This window comes from Danio aesculapii, chromosome 3, assembly GCF_903798145.1.
Source record: "Danio aesculapii chromosome 3, fDanAes4.1, whole genome shotgun sequence".
In the NCBI taxonomy this organism is placed as follows: domain Eukaryota; kingdom Metazoa; phylum Chordata; class Actinopteri; order Cypriniformes; family Danionidae; genus Danio; species Danio aesculapii.
In genome coordinates this window covers 30,129,175-30,153,479 of record NC_079437.1, presented here as the reverse complement: position 1 = coordinate 30,153,479, position 24,305 = coordinate 30,129,175, and the positions used below count along the sequence as shown (strand labels likewise).

Sequence of the window (24,305 nt, the reverse complement as noted above, 5' to 3'; positions counted from 1 at the left end):
TGTGTGGAGTTTGCATGTTCTCCCTGCTTTTGCGTGGGTTTCCTCCGGGTATTCCAGTTTCCCCCACAGTCCAAAGACATGCGGTTCAGGTGAATTGGGTAGGCTAAATTTTCCATAGTGTACGAGTGTATGGATGAGACGGGTTGCGGCTGAAAGGGCATCCGCTGCGTAAAACATGCTGGATAAGTGGGCGGTTCATTCCGCTGTGGGTACCCCGATTAATAAGGGGACTAAGCCAAAAAGAAAATGAATGAATGAGTAGTATTTGGTCCAATCTCAAATAGCAGCCCCAATGGGAGGGGGCATTCATGAGCCTCCTTTTGAAAGCTAAATTGATGAATAGTATTGTATTGGCTATTGTAAGTCTAGAAGGACACAGATGCACATAAAGTTTAATATTTGAGATTTAGTATTTATTACTTGTGACATAATTGTTCAAGGCAAAATGACTTTCGTAAACTTCAAAAATGTGGGGCTGAATTTATATTTCATCCTTCAGAAATATTTGGATGCAAGAATTGGTCTTTGTTGTTGGTTTACATGTAAACTTGAACAGTGGGTTGTTTAAAAGCTGAATTTTAGTGTGTAGCAGGTACGTAATTTATATTTTAAGTGAAGTTATTGATTTGCATATACAGTAAAACAGGTTTTTCAATAATTTCATTGTAGTTTTTTTTGTTGGGGTCATAGTAACGGGCGTCATGGTGGCACAGTGGGTAGTACTATCATCACACAGCAAGAAGGTTGCTGGTTTGAGCCCCGGCTGGGTCAGTTGGCATTTCTGTGTGGAGTTTGCATGTTCTTCCCGTGTTCACATTTGTTTCCTCTGAATACTCCGGTTTCCTCCCCCACACCTCAAAGACATGCGCTATCGGTGAATTGAATAAACTAAATTGGCCATAGTGTATGTGTGTTTCCCAGTTATGGGTTGCAGCTAAAAGGGCATCCGCTGCGTAAAACATATGCTGGATAAGTTAGCAGTTCATTCTGCTGTGGTGACCCCTGATTAATAAAGGAACTAAGCCGAAAAGAAAATGAATGAATGAATGAATGAATGGGTTATTGTAACTTTGACACAATTGTCAAATCCTTATTAAAACCTCAAATCATCTCACTTTGAATAGAAAAATAGCTAGATCTCTAGCTGACTATTTCCCAACTAAGGGAAAAATTATACATGTATGACAAAAGAAGAATTACTGAAAAGTAGTCAAAAAGTACCAACTGTATATTGAAAAGTGTTACAGAATGTGGTAAGCCTAAGTCCAGGTTCCATTCATACCTCACACATTCATTAGCATGGATTCAAATAGGCTACTTAATCAAACGAGCAGGCGATGCAATCTTGGGTGGCTCATTCCAATGATTGGAATCGTTTAGACCGATTCGCCAACGAATCGTTCAGACCCAGCTTTGTTCAACCAATTCAGTGAAAAGAGACTCGGACAACGCTATTTTGAGCTATCGTTAATGTATAGCCTAAATAAATAAAAATAATATCAAATACAACATGCGAACCAGTTTATAATTTCAGGTTGTGACATATTTAAAATGTATTTTTAATGGTCAAATATCTTTTAATAAACGAAAATTGAATGCATCCTGTCCTCGCGCCACCCCCGGCTCGTCCCAGTTGGTCCAGACTGGATTATAGCGCTGCAGCATCAGCGGATGAGAAGAGTGAAGGCCGGGCCGCTGCGCCCCTCCACCAGCCGCATGTTTCCGCACACCGGTATCACACAGCCCACAAGAAATGCGCCGGACGAATGTCGCGGATATTAACCTTTCTTTGATAAAGCCGCCTATCAGAAACGGATTTCCTCTCCAAATCTCTCGTTTATAACTCTGCTGGATGAAATCACTGCAAGCTAGCAGCAACATCACTTGGCACCGTAGAGGAGACGTGTTTCTGTGAGCCGAGCACCACGAACATTCCTCCGTCTGCTGGATGACAAATGCCAAGCCTACGGATAGGGATATTTTAGTCGGAGTAGGGGGCTTGCAGGAATGCATGTGCAGCTGTTTGGGGAAACCGGCTGTGATGTGTGACCACCGCTAAACCAGTGACTGTGGAGCTCGTGTGTTTTTGCAGTCAGCACAATCAAGGTGACGGCAGCTAGCCCGTTAGCTCTTCAGCTATCCGGGTAGTGCGAGACAGGGAACAGGCAACGCGTTTGATATCTGAAGATTTCTATTGTTAAACTAAAAGAAGAAAGCACATGAAGCATGTGTTCTTTTTATTTATGTATTTATTTATTTATTGTGGACGGTGCACTTATTACGTAGGTAATGCCAGGGGAGGCTCGTATCCGAGGGGGGATGAACTTGACATATCTATAAGAATTTGATAATCTTTGTTTTTATGTTAGCTGAATACCTCAAATTTAAGCCCCTAAACCCCTTGGGATGTCTTATCGATTCTGGCACTGTACACTGTATGATTTCATACTTACGATTTGGTGCCAAGCAATATTGTCTTATCAGCATTATATTGAACCGGTATTTGTTTACCGCAAACACACGCCTATTCGTGCGCCGTTGGGGTCGACATGTCCCGTTGATGAGTTTCGTATCAGTTTTTTGGCAAAACACACGAGTGTCACAGAGCGCTGGTAGCTGAAATCAGAGTGAATGCCAACGCTGGTGATGATGATGATGATGAAGATTCACTCTACGGGAATATGAGGAAGTTACTCTGAATCGAGCGAGCCTTCACGAAACCCCTGCGGTTCCCGATGGTGAAATTAACCAGCGGCTGTTTGATGAGCTGCAAAGGAAAGCCGGCTCTCCTCTGGTCGCCTCTGAAGTCGAGCTGACAGAAGCTGGTGGGGTTTGTTTTAAAGGCTCGGGCAGGGTGTGACCGCACTTCGTTTAAATGTTACATGCAGCACTGTATATATCAGCGAAGCTCACTATGAACGCAGCCTGGATCTTCTACGTCAACCCGTGTGGATGACGCCGCCGCTAGCGTCCAAACACAAACCGTCGCGGAGGCAAAAGTTGATTTTTAAAATTATTTCGGCTAAAGAGGAGCTGTGCTAGTCATGTAGCTGGCTGCACATGACCGGACTGGACTTCTCCGACTAATGTCTAGGGTGTCAGATCTTTTTTTAGTCTGTGTTGTACTTGTACGTGTAGATGTATAGCGTAGTTATTTTAGCGTCGTCGTCGTGACTGTTTCTGGTTGCTATGGCATTTTTAAACGGGCCCAGACTGCTGGACTGGGCAAACTCTCCTCCACATTTACAGTTCAACAAATACGTCCTGACTGGTTATAGACCCATCTCCACCGTCCAGGAGTGTATCAAGAGCCTCTTCTATCTGCACAATGAGCTGGGGAATATCTATACACATGGTGAGTGAGTATTACTTCAGGACAGGAAGCTCACAGTGCCCTCTCTCTTCACGTGCTTATTACATGTCATCAGCTTCATCTTTTTTGGGGTGTGATTTTAAATGAAGTGCATTACATAAATGGATAGTTCACCCTTGCCCTTAAGTGGTTCCTGACATTTATAAGACTCCATTTTCTGTTAAATATCACAGATATTTTGAAGAATGTTGGAAACTTCTAATCACTCACTTACATAAATACTATGGAAGTCCATAGTTACTAGGTTCCAACTTGTTTTTGGTGATTTATCCCTTTATCATATCAGTATGAGCTGGCATCTGATACTGGCTGCTTAGGTCTTACCAGTATTTGCATTTGAATTACCCATTCGTAGCTATAGTCTTAACCCTATTTAAATGTTGCTATATCGCCAGAGACAGGAAATGGTCTCTGCTTCCTATTCAAGCTATGTGTTTTGTAAACCACAACTTAGTGGCTTTTAATGAAAGTACACATTAATGGAATAGTAAACCCAAAATTAAGTGTTATTACATATTTATACACAAGTTGGCCAAAAACCTGTATGGCTTTCCCTTTTAGAACATGGAGAAATGTTGAAACATGTCCTGATCTGTCTTATTCATGCAGTGACATTTTGGCCCCATTCATGAAGCCCTAAAAATTGTGTAAAAATGTGCATGTTTATGCGCGCTGCTGAGAAATTCTTTTGTCATTTTGTTGTGTGTTTACTTTCTAGTTGAGACAAAACTGCACAGCACATTTTTCATTACAATCTAAATGGCACTTTCAGCAGTGTGATGACTGGATGTTTTTATAATATATCCCTGCAAAGATATTTTTAAATTCATTTACTAGAATGCGGAAAAGTGTGATTGAATCAGAAGTTCGGGATATTGAATCACATTGAGTTTCTTGTGCAATACATGTGCACAAGTGCAAGCATGAGCAAGTTGCTGCCTGCAGTTAATGAACATAATTGAAAACATAACCTCTACGTTAAGGTCAAATTGGTGAAAAAAAAGACAAACAAAATAGGTATTTTTCTAAAAAAGGTAAATGTAACCGAGCAATTTTATAACTCTGCCTTGTGTTTTCACCAAAATAGCGAAATTATTTCTAGGTTTTTTGTGTAGGCTTGAATTTTACAGTACTGTAAAATACTCATCAATGCTTCTGTCAATGTTTTCAAACAATTATATATAATTTACCAAATTCACACAAGTGCCAATTTCACACCTGTCACATCCATAACGGAGAGACATCACATCCATAACATGTTTTCTTTATAAATACAAGAATGCTAAATAAAATATAATCAATTGTTTTTGTTCTATAGAGAGACAACTTTTATCCTTTTGATTAGCATTAATTCTTTTTGGTTGTGCAGTTTCATTCACAGAATTTCTACAAAGCATGTTGTATACTGTAAACTCGCTAACTCGCATGTTTATTTTCCTAATTTAAAATGTAAAAAATGTTTACAGATTGAGATTTTTCTGCTCTCATAACTACGTGGTTAGTTGTTTTGGAAAATAATATAAACAGATGTTTCAATATAATGTTATCATATACTTTCTCTGTAAATTTATGTTTTGAATTTGTACTGCAAATGTCACACCCATAACCCTGGAATTGCTCAGCCACATCATAATAATATAGTTTTTAAACAGATTAAAATGTAATCTGTTATTCTTTAATAATGACCTTTAGTCAGTTGAAGTTCATTGTTTTGTAAACTGTCAAAATCAACTTATTCACTGAAAATACTCAAATGAATCACGTGCTCATTGAGCAAATTGTCTACTTCTTTCATCAAATTGAAAGACTTGAAATATAGGGCATAGAACTCTTAAGGCCAATTCACACCACACAGACAAACAAGTCTGTTGGAGTTTGGATCAGTGTGTTACCCCTGTCGGCGTCTGTTGCCATCGGTCAGAGTTTGTTTTACCCCTGACTGAACATGTTTAATCTGCATTTGTTGCATCGTGGAACGTCAGAGCAGTGTGATACAGGGCTGCATAATATTGGAAAAAATCTGATATTGCAATATTTTATTATTCTGCAATATATATTACAATACGAATAAATTTTCACCAGATGGTTTGAATAGTTCAAGTTAACGTTTTTTCTGGAGAGTCTAAAAGTATTTAGGCAGGGTGTGAATTACAATTTGAGGGAGGATTGACCGCTCTAATAAATGCTTGATCCCCCTGAAGGACGTCAAAACAAGATGTTTAAGGGGGTCAGCCCTTTAATACAGTTGAAGTCAAAATTATTAGCCACCCTGAGTTATTAGACCCCTGTTTATTTTTTCCCCAATTTCTGTTTAATGGAGAGAAGATTTTTTTCAGCAAATTTTTAAACATAATAGTTTTAATAACTCATTTCTAATAACTGATTTATTTTAGCTTTGCCATGATGACAGTAAATAATATTTTACTAGATATTTTTCAAGACACTTCTATACAGCTTAAAGTGACACGTAAAGGCTTAACTAGGCTAATTAGGTTAACTAGGCAGGTTAGGGTAATAGGCAAGTTATTATATAACGATGGTTTGTTCTTTAGACTATCGAAAAAAAAATAGCTTAAAGGAAGTAATAATTTTGACCTTAAAATGATTTTTTTAAAAATTAAAAACTGCTTTTATTCTAGCCGAAATAAAACAAATAAGACTTTCTCCAGCGGAAAAAATATTATCAGACATACTGTGGAAATTTCCTCGCTCTGTTAAACATCATTTGGGAAATATTTAAAAAAAAAAAAAAATTTAAGGGGGTTTAATAATTCTGATTTCAACTGTAGATAATATAAATGTACATTTGACCATCCTATAACAGTTCATACTATTGTAAATATAAAATCGCGCCAATCAGTCTATGCAAGACTGAAAATTTTATTTAACAGTCTGAAACTGGGAGATCTAAAGAACAGATAGACATCGTAAGTGTTCACAAGATTTCAAAACCCAGATAGACATCGTAAGTGTTCACAAGCTGTCAAAACATACAATAGGTGTTTGTATCTATACATATAACCTGAAAGTAAAGTCAAATTAGATGCAGTTTGTATAGTTTGACCTACAGTATTTGTTGAAATCACAGGACACTGTAGGTCAGAATATACTTAATATCCGTCAAAACACTGAAAACATAAATACATTTTATTAATAAACTAGATGTAATTAAAAATTAATACATAAATGAATGAAGCATGTATTACACAAACTAACCAAAAACGTTGACCCCTCTGATCATCAGTGTATAATTCTCACACTGTATTTAGGTACAGAAATTGAATAATCACAATGCAAAAAAAATTCTTTGCTTGCTTTTTTTTGTGTCTCATTTCTAGTTTAAATAACTAAAAATTCTTAAATCAAGTAACACATTTGGTTTTTACTTTCAGAAGTAATAAGTCAAAAGTACATTACTTAAAACAAGTTAAATAATCTCCCAATAGCTTAAGTAAAATAATCTTGTTTTCGCTTTAAAATGTAGATTTTTGGACTAGAAACAAGATAAAAATTCTCAGATATACACTACCGGTCAAACGTTTGGGGTCAGTAGGATTTTTAAATGTTTTAAAAATAAGCTTTTTAAAATTTCTTTCATCAAAATACAGTACAAATGGTAAAATTATGAAATGTTATTGCACTATAAAATAGCTGCTCAAAAGTAGTTTATCATTTAATTGAACAATTTATTCCAGTGATTTTAAAGTTGAATATTCAGCTTCATTACTCCAATCTTCAAAGTCACATGATCCTTCAGAAATCACTCTAGTATTAATTATTATTGTTATTATTATTGTTAATGGTAATAGTAATAACAGCAATGATGACTAGACTATTAATTTCATTTAAAATACATACAATAAGTAATAAATAAATATTTAATAAGTTTTTAGCAATTTAACTTTTTTTTTTTTACATTTAATAAATGCCGCCTTGATAAACAGAAATATTTTCTTTAAAAAACATTTTAAAAAAAAACCCAGCCCCAAACTTTTGACCGGTAGTGTAATTCTGACTATTGTGAATGCGCACATGGTGATTTCGATGCTGAAATGATTTTGAAACAAACTCAGACCCAATCTGACCACGGACCAGATAGGCTTCAAGTAAATGTTTTTTTAGCCCTGAGATGGATCATTATTTAATGAATGAATGAATAATTGTGTGTGTGGTAATTTTTGGTTCAGTATGAACATGACAGTAATTTTCATAACAATCTAAATCCAACTTGTTTGCTGGCATTCGTGTATGCGGTGTGAATTGGTCTTAACCTTGACATATTCAGTCACCACTGTTTATGGAAAAAGACTGGCCTGTGCATTTTTCAGAGCATCTCTTTTTATGTCTTTTAAGATTAAATTTAAAAAGTTCATTTTGTGTGAACTGCTCCTTTTAATGACTGTACAACACCACGAAGTGCAAAGATCGGCATCTTTGACCAAGCTCTCCATCCCACTCTTTTGCTGTGTGCATCACTATATGCTGCAGTTACCTATACATAATTAATTCTTTGTCAATGACAAAATGGTTGTTTTGTTAAATAATTTGTGCTGTACTTTTGTATTGGAGCTGCAGTAATTACTTCTAGATACACTTTTTAAGTGTATTGGTATACATAGTGTATTGGTAAATATAACATATTTCTCAGGCATAAAGGTCAACTCCAAAGGAATTTCTGCTTGTAAACATGTAGGCTTAATTGCAGTTCTGTGCGGAACCATTAAGTTTGGTCATGTGGTTGCCTCCAGGTGCTGTCAAACTACACTTCCCTTCCAAGAATCTGCCTTGTTGACTGGTAAAACCTTCTTTAGATTGTTTAATTGTTTTATGGCGACAAATGACACATTCACACCATTGAGGGAAAACTGCATCTATGTGCATTCTCAAAGTGACTGTGTGTTTAGTCAGCACTGTGGTTTAGAGTATATTTGAGAGTGTTCTGGCCTTCTGTTACAGTAAGTAAGCAGAAATTAGAGGTTTAAATTGAGCGACACAGCTTAACTTGACCCAAAAGATGACTTTGCTGTATAAAGTTGCACCTACTTGTCCTTTTCAAATCTGAAATATAGAGGCATTTGTTTTGTGTCTGCCTTTTGTGCACTGGTGAAATGAAGTTTGTAACAATTCAAGGAAACTCTAGTGAAGTAGACTGAGGGACGGAGCTTTCTTTTAGAATTGTTTTTACATAAGGATTTCCATTCTTGCATTTAAAGCCAGCCGAGGTGCATGCTCCTTAACTGTGTTTGCTTTGTGTTGAAGTATTTGTGTTTTACTTTGCATGATGTGTATGCACAATCTCATCCATGTCTGCATGGCATGCTTTGACAGAACACTTGATGTTGTTCACATATTTCCAGTAGTAACATCTGCTTTAAGTCATCTCCAGTCTGACACTTGATAGTGAATATTAATCATTTCTGATCAGTTCATGGTCTAACCACTTTTGCTGATGTCTGTGTGTGTGGACGCGTTATTTTTTTCCTTTTTTTCTTTCTTTTATGGTCTGTGGTCTCCACTAACTTTGTATTGACCAAAGATGGGTTTTATAATCTGATAGCTGATGTTTGCACAAATTGATTGACAATGACGTTTACACAGCACAAAAAAAGGTTCACTCAAAAAAGTGGTTATTATTTTATTCCTGTGTTCTATGAAACTTATAAAATAAGAAAGGTATTTCTTATTCTCACTGAACACAACATTATTTCTTTTGAAAAATAGATGCCCATTTTTTTATTATTATTATTGTGTGCTGAGCCAGGAAAAGTGTTCGTGTACACACGAGTGAGTACATATCTTTAAACCTCATTATACATTTACGTTTGTTTTGACAGTTAAAAAAAGTTCTGAAAAAGTTTTTATTAAGGGTAAAAAGGGTATTTTTAAGTGCTTAAAATACCACCCTCAAAATACAAATAGTTTTTTTTTCCAGAATTTAATGTAATTTATGAGACTATGAGATTATTAATTTAATACGATCATTAAAAGATGCTGCATTTGTGTTCTGGTATTTTGGAAGTATAATCACTTGTAAAAATATCTGTAAAGTTCTATTTGTCATTATGACAAATATAACCTTATAGATTTTTAATGTATATAACTTTTTTAGTACTTGTCAAATAAGTAATAATAAATAAAGAATAGTATATATATATACACATACATACACACACACACACACACATACATTTATATACACATACATACAATTATTTTTTTATGTAAAAAAAATTATTTATTAAATTAAAAAAACTGCTGTCATTATTGTTTAATTACTATTACCATTAATAATAATAGTAGTAGTAGTAATAATAATTATTAATATTAGAGTGATTTCTGAAGCATCGTGTGACTGTGGAGTAATGAAGACTCAATAATGAAGCTAAAAAATAATTTTTAAAATCACTGGAATAAATTGTTAAATAAAATGATAAACTAATTTTGAACAGTTATTTTATACTGCAATAATATTTCACAATTTTACAATTTGTACTGTATTTTTGATAGTTTAGATAAAAAAAAAAAAACGTCTGAAATGTATATGGAAAATGCCTTCTCAGCCTTCTGTTTTATATTAAGTTATTTCACTTTAAAGACCATGAAAAGAACTTATTAAAAAGTGAAAATTTCTGAATCTATACATGGCAGCCTGGTAAAAATGCTAATTTTAGAAGAAAATTTCAGACGACGTTTAGAGGTTCATATATATATATATATATATATATATATATATATATATATATATATATATATATATATATATATATATATAGTGAATAAAGCATTAGTAAATGTTAAACCATGGTTAATAAATGTGCTGTACAAGTTTCTTAGTTTGTGTTAGTAACTGATATTGATTAATGGAACATTATTGTAAAGTGTTGTTAAGTGGGAGTTTATGAAAGTAAAACTAATCTCTTTAGTTTGACTACTTTCAACCATGAGAGAAAGCAAAATAATTAAATTCCATGAATGTTTTAGTAAACAACCATTCTTTTAATCAAATGGACCTAGAGCATTAACCGCCAGATTTCCATTCTTCATTTTGTCATCATTATGATTTACCAAAGTATCATTTTTATGTGGCAGAAACTGGCTTCCACAAGCTACTGCTTTTTAAACTAAAGTTGTGATTTACAGTATTACCTATCATTAATATGTCAGTGAAACATTTTAATTAATGTACACATTTAAGTACAAAGATGTGTGTGCCACTCAAACGCATGTACTTTTTTTAGGGTATAGGGCATGTTCTCTATCAATAGTGTGAGAGCAAGAGTTAAGCCAACAGAGATAACTCACTCAAAATAGATGTGCTAGAAGGCATTGGTGCTTTTACCTGACCAGGGTAAATCATTTGATGCTGGGGGAATGACAGAGAGAAAAAGCGATTCACAAATAGCCATAAAATTGTTCAGCAGTCATGCACTTGGAGTTCCTAATATAAAGCCACTGAGTGTCATTCAGCCCTAAAGACATTTAAAGGTCTTTGTTTTAGCTCGTAGTTAGCATTTTGGCAGCTGCTGCTAAAATTAGCCCAGCAAAGCCTGCTGAGACCCTCATTGTACTGGACTGTACCCTGGGCCTCCATAAATCCACTTGTTGTTTAGGCTGCAGCATTCAACTCAAGGGACACGATAAAACACTGCAGGGCTTGTCTGAGCGTAATGCCCAATAACGACCGTCTCGATCTCTTCACAGGCCCTGCGTGTTTCGACAGCACTTTATGCATCTTCTGTACACAATGACTCTCCTGAGCCTCTTTGTCTGCTTGTTTTCTCTTTCTCCACTCAGGAATCCCTCTGCTCTGCTTCCTGGTGCTGCTCCCGCTCAACATCCCCTGGTCTCAGATCAGCGTGACGTGGCTCGGTGTGGTGCACTTCCTGGCCTGCTTGTCGCCGCAGCTGGGATCAGTGGTCTACCACCTCTTCATGAACCACGAGGGTGGCGAACCGGTCTACAAAACCCTGCTCACTCTAGATATGTGCGGAATCTGCATGATCAACACGCTAGGTCAGCATCTCGCACTGGATCACTGTCTGATCAATCCCAGCACTCCATCACATTATCTATTAGTGCATCTTTCCAATTTGGTTCCCATGCTGATTCAGGTTCTTCCTCCAGCACCATACATTTAATCTTTTTGTATAGGTTGTTCATGAGGTCAGTGGTATGATAGACTCTGATGGTATGATATAGGAATGTGCGATATGGGCAAAAAAAAACTATCACGATTTTCTTGAAAAATGTTGCGATTTCGATTTTAATCACAATTTTATCACAGACAGACTGAATCTGTGTTTACAGTGTGATTCTGAAACATATTTCACAAGAAAAATAATTAGATCTTTATCAAAGACCTGAAACATGTCTCTAAAACAGACATAAAATAAAATAAAAATCACCTAGTAAAGATGTAACAAATTGTCTCTTGAGTCTCGTAACAACAACTGACCTATCAGCTTCATACTTTGCATGGACTATACACATTTCGATTACCTTGGATAAACGCAAGACACCCGAATACCAAGTGCTTTTTAATTCTCTCCATACATAAAACTTGTATTGGAACTGCAGCAATTTTTTATCTGTTTTTTCCAAGGGCGTAGAATTGGCATGGACGGAGGGGACGTGTCTCCACCCATATCCACCAACTACTGAAATGTCCCTACCAATAATTTAATCCACTTCAAAATACAGCAATGCTGTGTCAACTCTTAACCTACATGTGCACCAAGGAAAGTTCGCTACTAGTTCACCGTAATACTATTAACCAAGGCAGTGCAGTTAATTAAAATTCAGTTTAGATTTTTGCCTCCATGAGGCAAAATTACTCTACATTCATACCTTCTCAAAGCCGGACTGCAGTAAAATCATGTAAATTCAGTCTCCTGTTCTCACGCTCTGTTTAGGCGCGCTGCTTTATGATTGGTTCAAACCACATACTGCGGGAAAATCATGTTGTATGGCGATTTAGAATTCGCGCATGTCCAAATTGCTATTTCGATATGATGTATACTATTAAAAACAAGGACTAAGCCAAAGGAAAGTGAAAGTGATAAACTCTTATTAACGATTGTTTGATTTTTTTTTTTTTTTCAGGGTGGAATGTTAAAGTATATTAGGCTACTTAATTCAACTAGACCTAATATTTTTACTAGCAGTTTATTTATCATGTTGGATTAAAGAGTCTACTAAATTACAGGAAATTTTATAATCTGTAGACACAAGAGAACTAACCGAGTTAGTGGCGCCATCTAGCAGCCGCGTGTGGATCTGTCCCGACATTGAGGTACAAAGTATAAACCTATTAAATATTACCTGAGTCACTATTAAACTGCTAAACATTTAAACAGATAAAACAAAAAAATAAACTTAAATTGTAAATATTTATATATAAAATATTATTATTGTTATTTTAGAATTATTATTCCTAATCTTTAAACAAACAAACAAACAAACACACACACACACACACACACACACACACACATATATATATATATATATATATATATATATATATATATATATATATATTTATATATATATATACAGTATATATATATACAGTATATGTATGTGTGTGTGTGTATGTGTATGTGTATGTGTGTGTGTTGGGGCAGAGTCTCGTCTTTCTTCCTTTTTTGTCCTCGGTTGATCACATGCCTGAAACATGTCAGGCTAAATAATTAAAATAAATCATTGACTTCTGCTTTCTTCATTAGTTTTAAAAACACAGGTTTCTTTATAACTTCAAAAGGCATCTTTATCTTACTTTTCTTTGGAAATGAAGTAAGCCACTGCACTGTTCAGGTCTATACCATGCTTGGATGTTGGTGTAAAAGTGATTTGTTTTTTAGATGTTTCCTGAATCGTGGGTTGACCAGTAACTTTTGATGTGGAGGGCCCTTTTCTGCTGGAGATACTGTTGCCCTAAAATACTCAATTAAATAGTTGTAAAAAAACATAGGAACGGTATAACAAAAAAAATTGAGGTTTTAAAACTTTGACTTCTCGTCCCATGCCCAGTCAGTGACTATGACATCAGGTCACATTTAAATGAGATCGCCAAACCTGCTGGCTGTGTACTGTTGCGTTTAAAGACAGTGAATGAGTAATAGGACTTATTCTCGCTTATCAGCGTCTATAGCCTTAGTTCAAGCTGTTGCAACATTTAACTAAAGGAGAAGGGTTGCTGAAGAAAATGTTGTAACACAGAGGAAATAAAGAAGCAAAGAGAGAACAAAGGAGACATGAAGTGCTTTACAACAAGAGTTTTTTCTCTGTTGTCACATGAAAAGCAGCAGTGACAAAGCTGTTGCTCAGCACTTCCATTATATCTTGTTCATCTTTGGATTTTAAAGTGTCTTTACTTAGTTTTTTTAATTATGTTGTTGAAAGTAAAAAAAAATTAAGCTATTTTAAGTCATTTGATTCACTGAAGAGTAAATTATGCTTGAAGAGGAAGAAATGTTTTTTCAGGATAGCATTGATTAATTACATAGTGAAAAGTTAGTTAGGCTACTGTTTTGATACTATAGTTTTTGAATATATCCTGTGCAATTGGTGAAATTATTCTTGCAAGAATGGTCATAACGTCTGTACGTCAGACAACCATTTACAGCCAATAGATTTAAAGGCACTTTACAAATTATACTTTAAAAGTAAACGATTTAAAAAAACAAAACATATTCCTTGTTTGAAGATATTTACTATTACTATTATTGTTATTATTTTAAGAAGGTAGAGTCAGCCTGTAGTTTACAATGAACAAAAAGAAAAAATTCCTACAGAACAGAAACATTCTCTCTTAATAAGTTCTTTTATTTATCAGTTCTGTGCATTAGGATGTTTTATTTTACATTGCTATCTAGTTCATGTTTCATATTATTCATATTATTCATGTAGTTTATCTTTATGAACCTTTAAAATGTATGAGTTGACATGATTTATGTGGACTTCAGTGTTTCTAACTTTTCTTCGTTTGGTCATTTATACATGTTGATACATTATCAACCTGCTTATATCACGTTGTACAAGACATCTAAAAAACCTTACATAAAATTCTAAAGTTTGTTCTAAAAAGCCATCCAGAAATTAAATCCCGTTTTAACAGTACATTTCTTGCAACCACATTTGTTTTGTACAGTGTACAGAGGGAAGCAGGTGTTAAATGTGCTAGATATTTATCTATGATTGAATTATGTGCATATTATGCCACCCAAACACTGCATGAATTTCAAAGCCATCAGAACGTGTGTGGTTTTTTTTTTTTTTTTTTGAAACGCATGAAATTATAAAGGAAACAACTTAAGCTGTATGAGACTGGAACACTTCCAAATTAAAATGGTGCTCTGCAGGAAGCTTGTGATCAAGGTTGTTTGTGCATTGATTTGCAGCAGAAGAGTCTATCAAATTGAATCAGGAAAATTCAGGAAAATTTGTTATATGTAACAGTGGGAGAAACCACTGAACTACTGAAATTTATTTAATACTTTGTATAAAAGGCTTTTTTTTTTTTTTTTAAATAATAATAGCCTCAAGATGCCTCTTGTATGGAATGGAGAATGGAGTGTTCAATACTTTATCCCTGAGTCATTTCTTTTTATTACACATCACTTCATTTCTAAACTAATTAGTTTTGTTTTCTTGGTATGTATCAATTACTTGGTTGCTACTGACATCTGGTGAAAGTTTCAAGTAAACAGCACCTTTTTCTGAGGAAATGGTGACGTGTTCAATGCCTATTTTGTATGTACACTACCAGTCAAAAGTCAGTTTTTTTTTTTCTTCATGTTTTTTTTAATCATTTTCATTTCTGTTCATCAAGGCATTTATTAAATATAAAAAAAAGTTAAGTTGTTAAATACTTATTAAATGTTTATTAATTACTTTATTATGTATGTAGTTTTAAATGAAATTATTACTCCAGTCATTATAGATTTTGTTATTACCATTGTTAATAATAATAATAATAACAACAACAATAATAATGAATATTAGAGTGATTTCTGAAGGCTCATGTGACTCTGAAGACTGAAGTAATGAAGCTGAAACTTCATCATTAAAATCACTGGAATAAATGATTAAATTAAATGATAAACTACTTTTGAGCAGTTATTTTATAGTGCAATAACATTTCACAATTTTACCATTTGTACTGTATTTTTGACTAAATAAAGGCAGCCTTGGTGAGCAGAATAAGCTTATTTAGAAATCCTACTGACCCCAAACTTTTGATTGGTAGTGTATGTGTTTATTATATATAATTATAATAATAAAATATATTTATATAGTAGTCAACATTAGAAGTGGATCAAAAAATTGTTCAAAACTGTCCTAAGACGAGAATGGCTATTCTTTAATAGTTTTAGTTCGATTTTAACACTCGACATAATTTACACTTTCACCTTTTGAACTTGCCTTCCTCTGTATCTTGCGCTCTCTCATTGGCAATAATTTATCACTATGTTTTCAGTATATTTTCCAATTAAAAAAGCAAGACTCAGGTGGCAGACAGTCAGCTAAATAATTATTTTTCTAAATATTTTGAGACACTTCAGATCGTGTCTTTGATAACCAGTGGCGGAAAGAGTACTGAAAAATCATACTCAAGTAAAAGCACCATTACTTGCCAAAAAATGCAGTGCAAGTAGATTAAAAGTCTCTGTTGTAAATATTAGTATGAGTAAAAAGTAGACCTTTCAAAAGTACTCGAGAGTAGTGAGTAGTGAGTGTTACGCTGTAAAAAGCTGATACATTTACATGTAATTTGTGAATGTGTGTAAACGTAACATTCTGTAGTACATTTAGTAATTGTCCAGCAGACACACAACGTCATGAGACATTAATATCAGGTTAGATTTAGGTCGTGACGTCAGTTCACCAAAATTCAATGTCTCGCTAGCGTCTAATGGCAACAATATTTTGACATCCAATAACGAGGTGAAATGACGCTGATATTTGGTTGATTTTAACTTGTGTTAGAAAGTGACCAAAATTCAACGTTGAGTCAATATCTTAAACCAACGTCATATTGACGTCAAATACTGACATTTATTCGTCAGGTATGGCAACTAAAATCCAATGTCTGATAAACGTTATAGTGGTAACGTCCACACAACGTCAAGCTGTAACATCATTAGATTTGGTTTATTTTAGGTTAGACATTCACATCGGCCTAACATTGGGTTCTGATATCAACCCGATTTTCATTTCCAAACAAAATGTAACATCCCCATTATGTTGGGGTACAACATCAATCTGATGTCATGTTGACGTCTTGTGCCTGCTGGGTGTTTAAGTCCATTTTGGTCCTCATACAGTAAACATCCACCATCTTCTCATCAGTAACATGCATCTAAACAGTCTCTGGGTCATAGTGTGTAAAGATTTTGGACATATTCTTGGACACTTTTAATGCTTCAAAACAGTTTGCTGCAATTATAAATCGCCCATATCTTAAGGTAGTTCATTTTAATGTGATTTACCTCTTTACTTCTGTGTGATCTGATTTGACTAGAATCACAGGACTAACTTTTCTAATCCCCATAGACAAGAAAAAATAAAGTAGTGACAGCAGGTTGAAGGAAATTACAGTAAAAGTACAAATTTAGCACTAAAAATTTATTCAAGTGAAAGTAAAAGTACACTTTTTAAAACTACTTAATAAATTACAATTCCTGAGGAAAAACTACTAAATTACACTAGTTTGAGTATTTGTAATTTGTTACTTTACACCACTGATGATAACTCACTATGCGATTTTTATGACAACCATTCCTTTGCTTTTGGTTTGCGTTTTTGTCAGCGACCTCCCACAAACATCTTGACAAGTGAAAATGGGGCATAATATCATGTAGTGGAATATATCCATCATCAGATAACAGAGCTTTTTGTCGTAGTAACACTATGTGTGTTTGGTTTTACAGGAGCTCTGCCCATCGTGTACAGCACTCTTCTATGCTACCCCTTCACCCGCACAGTGGCTCTGCTGATGTACATCCTGCTATCCAGTTACGCCATCTACTGTGCCATCACAGCACGCAGCAGAGTGCGGCGTCTGCGTTCCTTCGCCTGGCAAGCACTTTTCCGCTTCTCCTTTTTCCTTCTGCGCTGGGTAGGTGTGGGCGGAGGGAGTCCCACCTCACTGCGTCACTTTCTGACCATGGATGCACTAGCGGTGTTGGGTGGGGTCATCAATATCACCCGAATCCCCGAACGCTTCCGGCCAGGCCTCTTTGACTACTGGTGCAACAGCCATCAGATCATGCATGTGCTGGTGGTGGTCTCCATACTGTACCTACACTGGGGGGTGCTGGACGATTTACTGTGGATAAACACCTATCACTGTCCCTCAGACTGACGGTGGCCCCTGCTAGTATTCGTGGGTAATAGGGCGTGAGGACCTCTTTTAGTAATGAGATGTTTGGGAATGCAGCGTTAATTGGGCAAAGAATGGTTGGGGTTGGGGGGGAGGCTGTTGTGCTTTGTATATAAATGTGTGCACGAGAAGTCCATAAGAAGTGTTTTAAATGTTTTTTTAGGAGACACCAGTGCCAGCTTCGACACACATGCTTGTTTGTGCCGTCAGTAGCCAGAATGTACATATCCGTGTTTGCATAAACATTGTCTGTGCATGGCACTGTTTAGACCTACTAGCCCAAAAAAAGGCAGATTTTTCTTTTGGTTCAAGATCTACACATTCTACAGGAATACACACACACGCACATACGCACACACATAGGGTCTGACATTACTGGATGTGATGTATTCACCAGCGTTTAAAGCATTTTTTAAAAAACCTCTAAATTTAGTTTTCGCTATATAAAGACAGACAGAATCGAGGCCGTAAATAATTGGCTCTCGAAAAGCAAGATGTAACATATCACATTATCTAAAACTCTTTGCTCAAAATAGCATGGCTTTCGTGAGAACTAATTACAGTTTGTCTCTATTTCTCAATTTTTGCTGGTGACACCAACAAATCGCCGGTGCAGAAATGGCGTATGCACCTCGAACTTACTGTATTGCAGACTATGCAGCATATCAGATGTTACATCAATGCTCACACTACAATACACACTACACAAACACACTCACAAAATGTACTGTATGCCCGAACTCACAGCAACATTTACTGGAAATACTTGAGTTGATTTCACTTGTTTTATCACTTTTTTGTGTGTCATTTCTCTGTTCAGATCCATATACTCACAATCGTAAGGTTGAAAGGGTCACTCCTTGGTTTGTTGCCTTGCCGTTTATATGTTTACTGAGTGATTGAAGTTGCTGAGAGGGCGTTTTATATTTTGAGTGCCCTTGGTGGCTTTGATCGTGTTTAATAGCATCTAAGGGGCATTTAGTTAATGCCGTTTTTTTGCAGGAGCATGATTTTAATAATGCCTTGGGAAACATTTAACGTTACCTGCAAAAGATACTTCCTCTGCTGGGCTGCTGAAGAGTCCGTTCAAGCTTGTACACTTGTGGTTTTAATATCTTAATCTGTAGTTTGGAAGATTGGATTTTGTACAGCTCTAAATTAGATTTCATTTCTTTCTGACCTTTAACCTCAATTATCCATGTAACCTTGGATTTTAAGACAAGGAATATTATTTTCTTGATGGCGTGCTGTTTGCACGAAGGCTTTAATTCTCTGCTGGCTCTCCTCCACTACTGTACACCTGATGTTCCCGCTCATCAGATGTGGCAGAGGAATATTAGACTCCAGAATGGAGCTGCATTACACTATTAATTCCTAAAGGATGACTAAGGGAATATTGGTACGGCTTACATGTGCCAAATTAATGCTATAAATATATATAAGGTTATTCTTATTTGTAAGAAGCATAAAGACTTAATAAGTTGTCCATGTTCTACGACGGTCCATGTCCTTGAAACGCAATTTTGTCAACTTTCTTTACCGGGTACAGACTAAATTTTCTGTCTGTACAGACGATGCACTTATAACAGCAGAGATATGAACGGTGAAACATAAATGTTCACCAGGTGGTCCTATGCATGTGTTGAACACATCAATTCATGCTCATCTGCGGCTGAGGATACTTTGAAAGCTGTGCAGAGCAAATGAAGCATTTAATCTCGAGAAATTTTATTTATTTTAAGTTAATGCACTGAATGTATATATTTTTCAAAATGGACCCTCTGATTTCAGATAAGTTGCCAGAAGACTAAAGCTAAACAGTCTTCTTCTTCAGAAAGTCGAATTTCAAAAGGTCAATTCACACTTCATTGGGTTTTGTAGGATTAGTCGATGTGTGTTTGGATCTGTCAGAGCTCGTTTTCGCCAGTTGAACATGCTGAATCTGTGTTTGTCGGGTCATAGATTGTCTGAACAGTGATGTGCATCATCTGGTCTGCATTTGTTGGTGCAGTGTGAATTGGCCTAAATAAATCACTTCCTATGGCTGATTGCACTATGGAAACGTTGACATTGTTCTAAATAAGTTGTATTAAGGAACCTGATTTTTTTGCACATTTGGATTTATCATGGCACACTTATGCGTTACAATGTGAAACAAACCAAGGATGACTCTTTTTACCCTTGCAACCTCTATAGCTTGTGACAAACAAATGACACAATGTGATAGATTGGGCAACACTATCGCAATGTAGCTTTCAGAATGAACATCAGTGAGATCATTTCAGTTCACTTGACATTATATTTAAGATGTTGTTGGAAATGTTTGATTTTATTTTGTTGTTTTTTGAGTGCATCTACTACTGTTTTTATTTTATTATTATTATTATTATTATTTTAACCAGTTGGGGATCACATATCCTTACACAACCACAGCACTCTGATAATCCTATAGCAGAAGTCAGACCTATTAGTGTAGAACCAGTGCATGTTAGGTAGAATGTTGTTCCGATATATCTGACAAACACCAATATACTCTATGCCAAATTAGCTGTTTTGGGGCCTCAGGTGTCAACAAAGCAGTCCCGATCTTAGCAGCCACAAATACAGTCCCTCACCTTTAATGCTATTAATTGACAGCTCTGAAATGAAGCGGTGCATGTAAATACCAGTAAACCAATCCCCTGAAAACACAACGTACGATTTGTAATGCTTGCGCAATGCAACCACTGACGTGTGCTTAATGTGCAGTAACAAAGCTAATGCTTCAAAGCACGTCCGTCTATAGAAAGGGAATGAAATCAGGAGGGCAGCCCAGAGGCAATACAACCATATCAAGTAATTAACTGCACTGTTTATTTTTTTACCAAAAGGGCTTTGGATCAAAGTGAAAAACCAATTAGAAGTCCATATGGGTAAGGTAAATACCTATATGTAGACTGTATATGCATAAAATGCAAGCGGCATACAAACTGACATTTTTATATATTCATATTAATATATAAAGCAACAACGTTCTAAGAGAATATATTGAATGTTTATGTATTTCATCTCAGAGGGGGCGACACTTGATACGAATTGTCCGATTTCATTTCAAAAACAGCAGCGATTTGATCATCCTGTACCAGTGGAATGCTCAAATTGTGACACCACAATGACAGGCCTTGAGGGGAGCTAACAATGCTGTTGCATTATTTAGTAGGGTTAATGTCATAATGATATGTCTGTACTACTATGATGTCATAACGTCAACACGGTCTTTGGTTTTTAAACAGTTTAGAAGCGATTGTAACAGTTCGGTTGGCAAAATCTCTTTTTTTACATTAGAAAAAGTAAGGAGAGGCTGCAATACAGTTGTTTTGGGTTAAAAAAAAGAAAAAACCTGGGGTCCTGATATGTTATTACCTCTGAAACCCACTGGATAACTATGCATAATTGAAATATGTACATATATATACATACGCAAACATGTTTGTACATGTGAATTCCAAAAAAACGATGTTTTACCAGTCCTGAAAAGAAAGATCTGTGTATTCACACTAACATGTTTAGCTCAGACCATGCCATCCTGGGGTTTCCTCTTCTCAGGGTGCCCTGTCAGTGCTCACTTGTATTGAGTGACCTCAACTACTGATTTCGGGCCAGTTTTTCTTTTCATCCTGTCATGTCTTCTTTGCTTGTTCTGGTTAAGAACGAAGACTGAAAAACCAGTGATGCCAGTGGTGTGTTTTTAAAGGGCAAAGGTCACGATGGCTTTTATCAGTCATCAGGCATTTGGACCATGCATCTTTCTTGATGCGTATTGCCTTTGATGGGCCGAATGTGTCCATAAATGCTGATCAAGAATGTGTTTATTCATGTAGTTAGTTAGGTGATGTGAGAATGTGCAGAGCATGTTACATTGAGCCCTAAAGGAAGTGGATTGCATCAGAACTCACGTTTTGGAGGTGGAACGAGGATGATGTTCTCATGGATGATGTTCTCCTGTCTGTATATTCTAACGTCCTGTGGTTGAAAAAAAAGAGAAAATAATGACATGATGTATGAAACTATAATACCTTTTTTTTCTTAGTATGCAGGTGCTGGATAGCCTGTTACTGATAATTTAAAAGCGACTCCTCATTAGTTACATTTTGCATTATTATGATAATGGATATATTGTTATTACTATTATACTGAAATGGATTACCACTATTAATGATAATCTTAATTTAAGTACAAAGGCTGAGAAACTAATGCACATAGGATGGCAGGAGGTCTCTGAAAGATCTGTCTCGTTTCTGTTTGTTTTTTTCACTCTTTGCTTGAATGTTTCTTTTGAATTTGATTGTTGTCTGGCACCATCTGGTGGTCAAAGCGCTCTGCTGGCTCTGCAACAGCGTAATTGAAGCTTTGGTTGAACCTTGTTGACCTTGTGGATGAAGTTCACCCGATGAGCCCTGTTAGCACTTATTTTTCTTTCTTGTTGTTTTATTAGGTCTCCTAAACAAATTTATTACAAACATTGTTATAACTTTGGTTTCATGTAAACATGTCTTGTTGTAAATGGTTTCATCTACAAGAGTGTCTCTTTGTTGGTTTATTTTTTGGGCCTATATTTCTCTCTCAGTCTATTTGTATGTCCACGGTTACATTTGTTCACACAGACAGATCTTCCAAACCCCACGGTCTCCTGCAGCGATTGTGCAATAAACTGAGGTTTATATTTTTACATCGTCTCTTTTGCCTGTCTTTTTTTCTTGATGAATTGAAACAGGATTGTTCGTTCATTTTCTTTTCGGCTTAATCTCTTTATTACTCAGATGTCGCCACAGCGGAATGAACCGCCAACTTATCCAGCATATGTTTTACGCAGCGGATGCCCTTCTTGCTGCAACCCATCACTGAGAAACACCCATACACTCTCATTCCCACACATACACTATGGCCAATATTAGCTTACCCAATTCTCCTATAGCGCATGTCTTTAGACTTGTTGGGGAAATCGGAGCACTTCGAGGAAACCCCCACGAAAACGGGGAAGCATGCAAACTCCACACAGAAATGTCAACTGACCCGGCCGAGGCTCGAACCAGTGACCTTCTTCCTGTGAGGCGATCGTGCTACCGACTGCGCCACTGTGATGCCCGAAACAGGATTGTTTAACTGGTTAAATGAATGCTTTATATGTTCTCCCCGTGTTCACGTGGGTTTCCTCTGGGTGCTCTGGTTTTCTCCACAAGTCCAAAGACAAGCTAAATTGTCCATAGTGTGTGTGAATGATGCATGGGTGAATGGTGAATGGGTGCTTCCCAGTGTTGGGTTGCGGCTGGAAGGGCATCCACTGCGTAAAAAAACATATGCTGGATAAGTTGGTGGTTCATTCCACTGTGGCGACCCCTGATTAATAAAGGGACCAAGCTGAAAAGAAAATGAATGAATGAATGCTTTATATTCACCATGTTAAAAAAAAAAGAAAATTCTGTCATCACCTGTTGGAGTTTTTTTTTAATTCTGTTAAATACAAAGGAAAATACTGAGTTATGCTGGATAAAATGCCCATCAACTTCAACAGTGTCTTTTGTTCCTACTATGGATGCTAGCTGCTTTTCCCCCAAATGTTCAGAATATCTTGGTTTGGCGTAAATTCAAAAGTTTAACACCGATTGAGTGTGAGTAAATGGTGAGGAGGGTGACACAATGGATAGCACTGTCGCCTCACAGCAAGAAGGTTGCTGGTTCAGGCCCCGGCTGGGTCAGTTGGTATTTCTGTGTGGAGTTTGCATGTTCTCCCTGTATTGGCGTGGGTTTCCTCCGAGTGCTCCGGTTTCCCCCATAGTCCAAAGACATGCGCTATAATAGGTGAATTGGATAAACTAAATTTGCCGTAGTGTATGTGTGTGAATGAGTGTGTATGGGTGTTTCTCAGTACTAGGTTGCATCTGGAAAGGCATTCACTGTGTGAAACATATGCTGGATAAGTTGGCGACCCTTGATAAATAAAGGCATTAAGCTAAAGGAGAATGAATAAATAGTGAGGAATTGTTTGGGTGAACTGACCCTTTAATTTGTTTCATTATATTGTCTTAAAGTATAAAAAGGTCAAAATGGATATAACAAACAATTTTAAATTGTAACAAAACCCTTTTTTTGCTATGTACTTTATATGTAGTGTTGCTGTCATGTTCATACTGAAAAGTGGGCAAACAGATTATTTTATTATTGTTATCTTTAAATTGGTTTTGCCAGTTCAACAAAATGTTGACCCACATGATGCAATAATAAGCCTAACTGCAGAAATGGTCGCCATGGTGCTTTCTTAAGTAAAGTTATTTACTGTAAATTTACATCTTACTACTTATTGTTATCTATTGTTTCAAAGAAAAGCGTATAAGAAGAGCGATAACGACATAAACGAGTGGACAAAACCGCGCGCGCGCGTCACGTTTGTGTTGCTGACAAGTCACCAAGATTAAAGGATGTGCAGTTTCATACACGTAAATCACTTTAAAAGGAAACATAAAGCGAGGACACCTCCCATCCTCATCTACATCTAAAACTCTCACTTCC

At 36.1% G+C, this 24,305-nt stretch overlaps 1 protein-coding gene across 1 annotated transcript; it reads left to right on the top strand.

The window, feature by feature from the left end:
- Positions 1 to 1,661: 1,661 nt before the first annotated feature.
- Positions 1,662 to 22,467, top strand: paqr4a (progestin and adipoQ receptor family member IVa). The gene is made up of 3 exons (XM_056453607.1): positions 1,662 to 3,355; positions 11,168 to 11,386; positions 17,308 to 22,467. The coding sequence occupies exons 1-3, from the start codon at positions 3,190 to 3,192 to the stop codon at positions 17,739 to 17,741; spliced, it is 819 nt and encodes a 272-aa protein (XP_056309582.1). The 5' UTR covers positions 1,662 to 3,189; the 3' UTR covers positions 17,742 to 22,467.
- Positions 22,468 to 24,305: the final 1,838 nt, after the last annotated feature.

Coding starts and splice junctions, on each gene's coding strand:
- paqr4a (XM_056453607.1), top strand. CDS start 3,190: ATGGCATTTTTAAACGGGCCCAGACTGCTGGACTGGGCAAACTCTCCT. Junction 3,356..11,167: donor GGGGAATATCTATACACATG/GTGAGTGAGTAT, acceptor TTCTCCACTCAG/GAATCCCTCTGCTCTGCTTC. Junction 11,387..17,307: donor CTGCATGATCAACACGCTAG/GTCAGCATCTCG, acceptor TTGGTTTTACAG/GAGCTCTGCCCATCGTGTAC.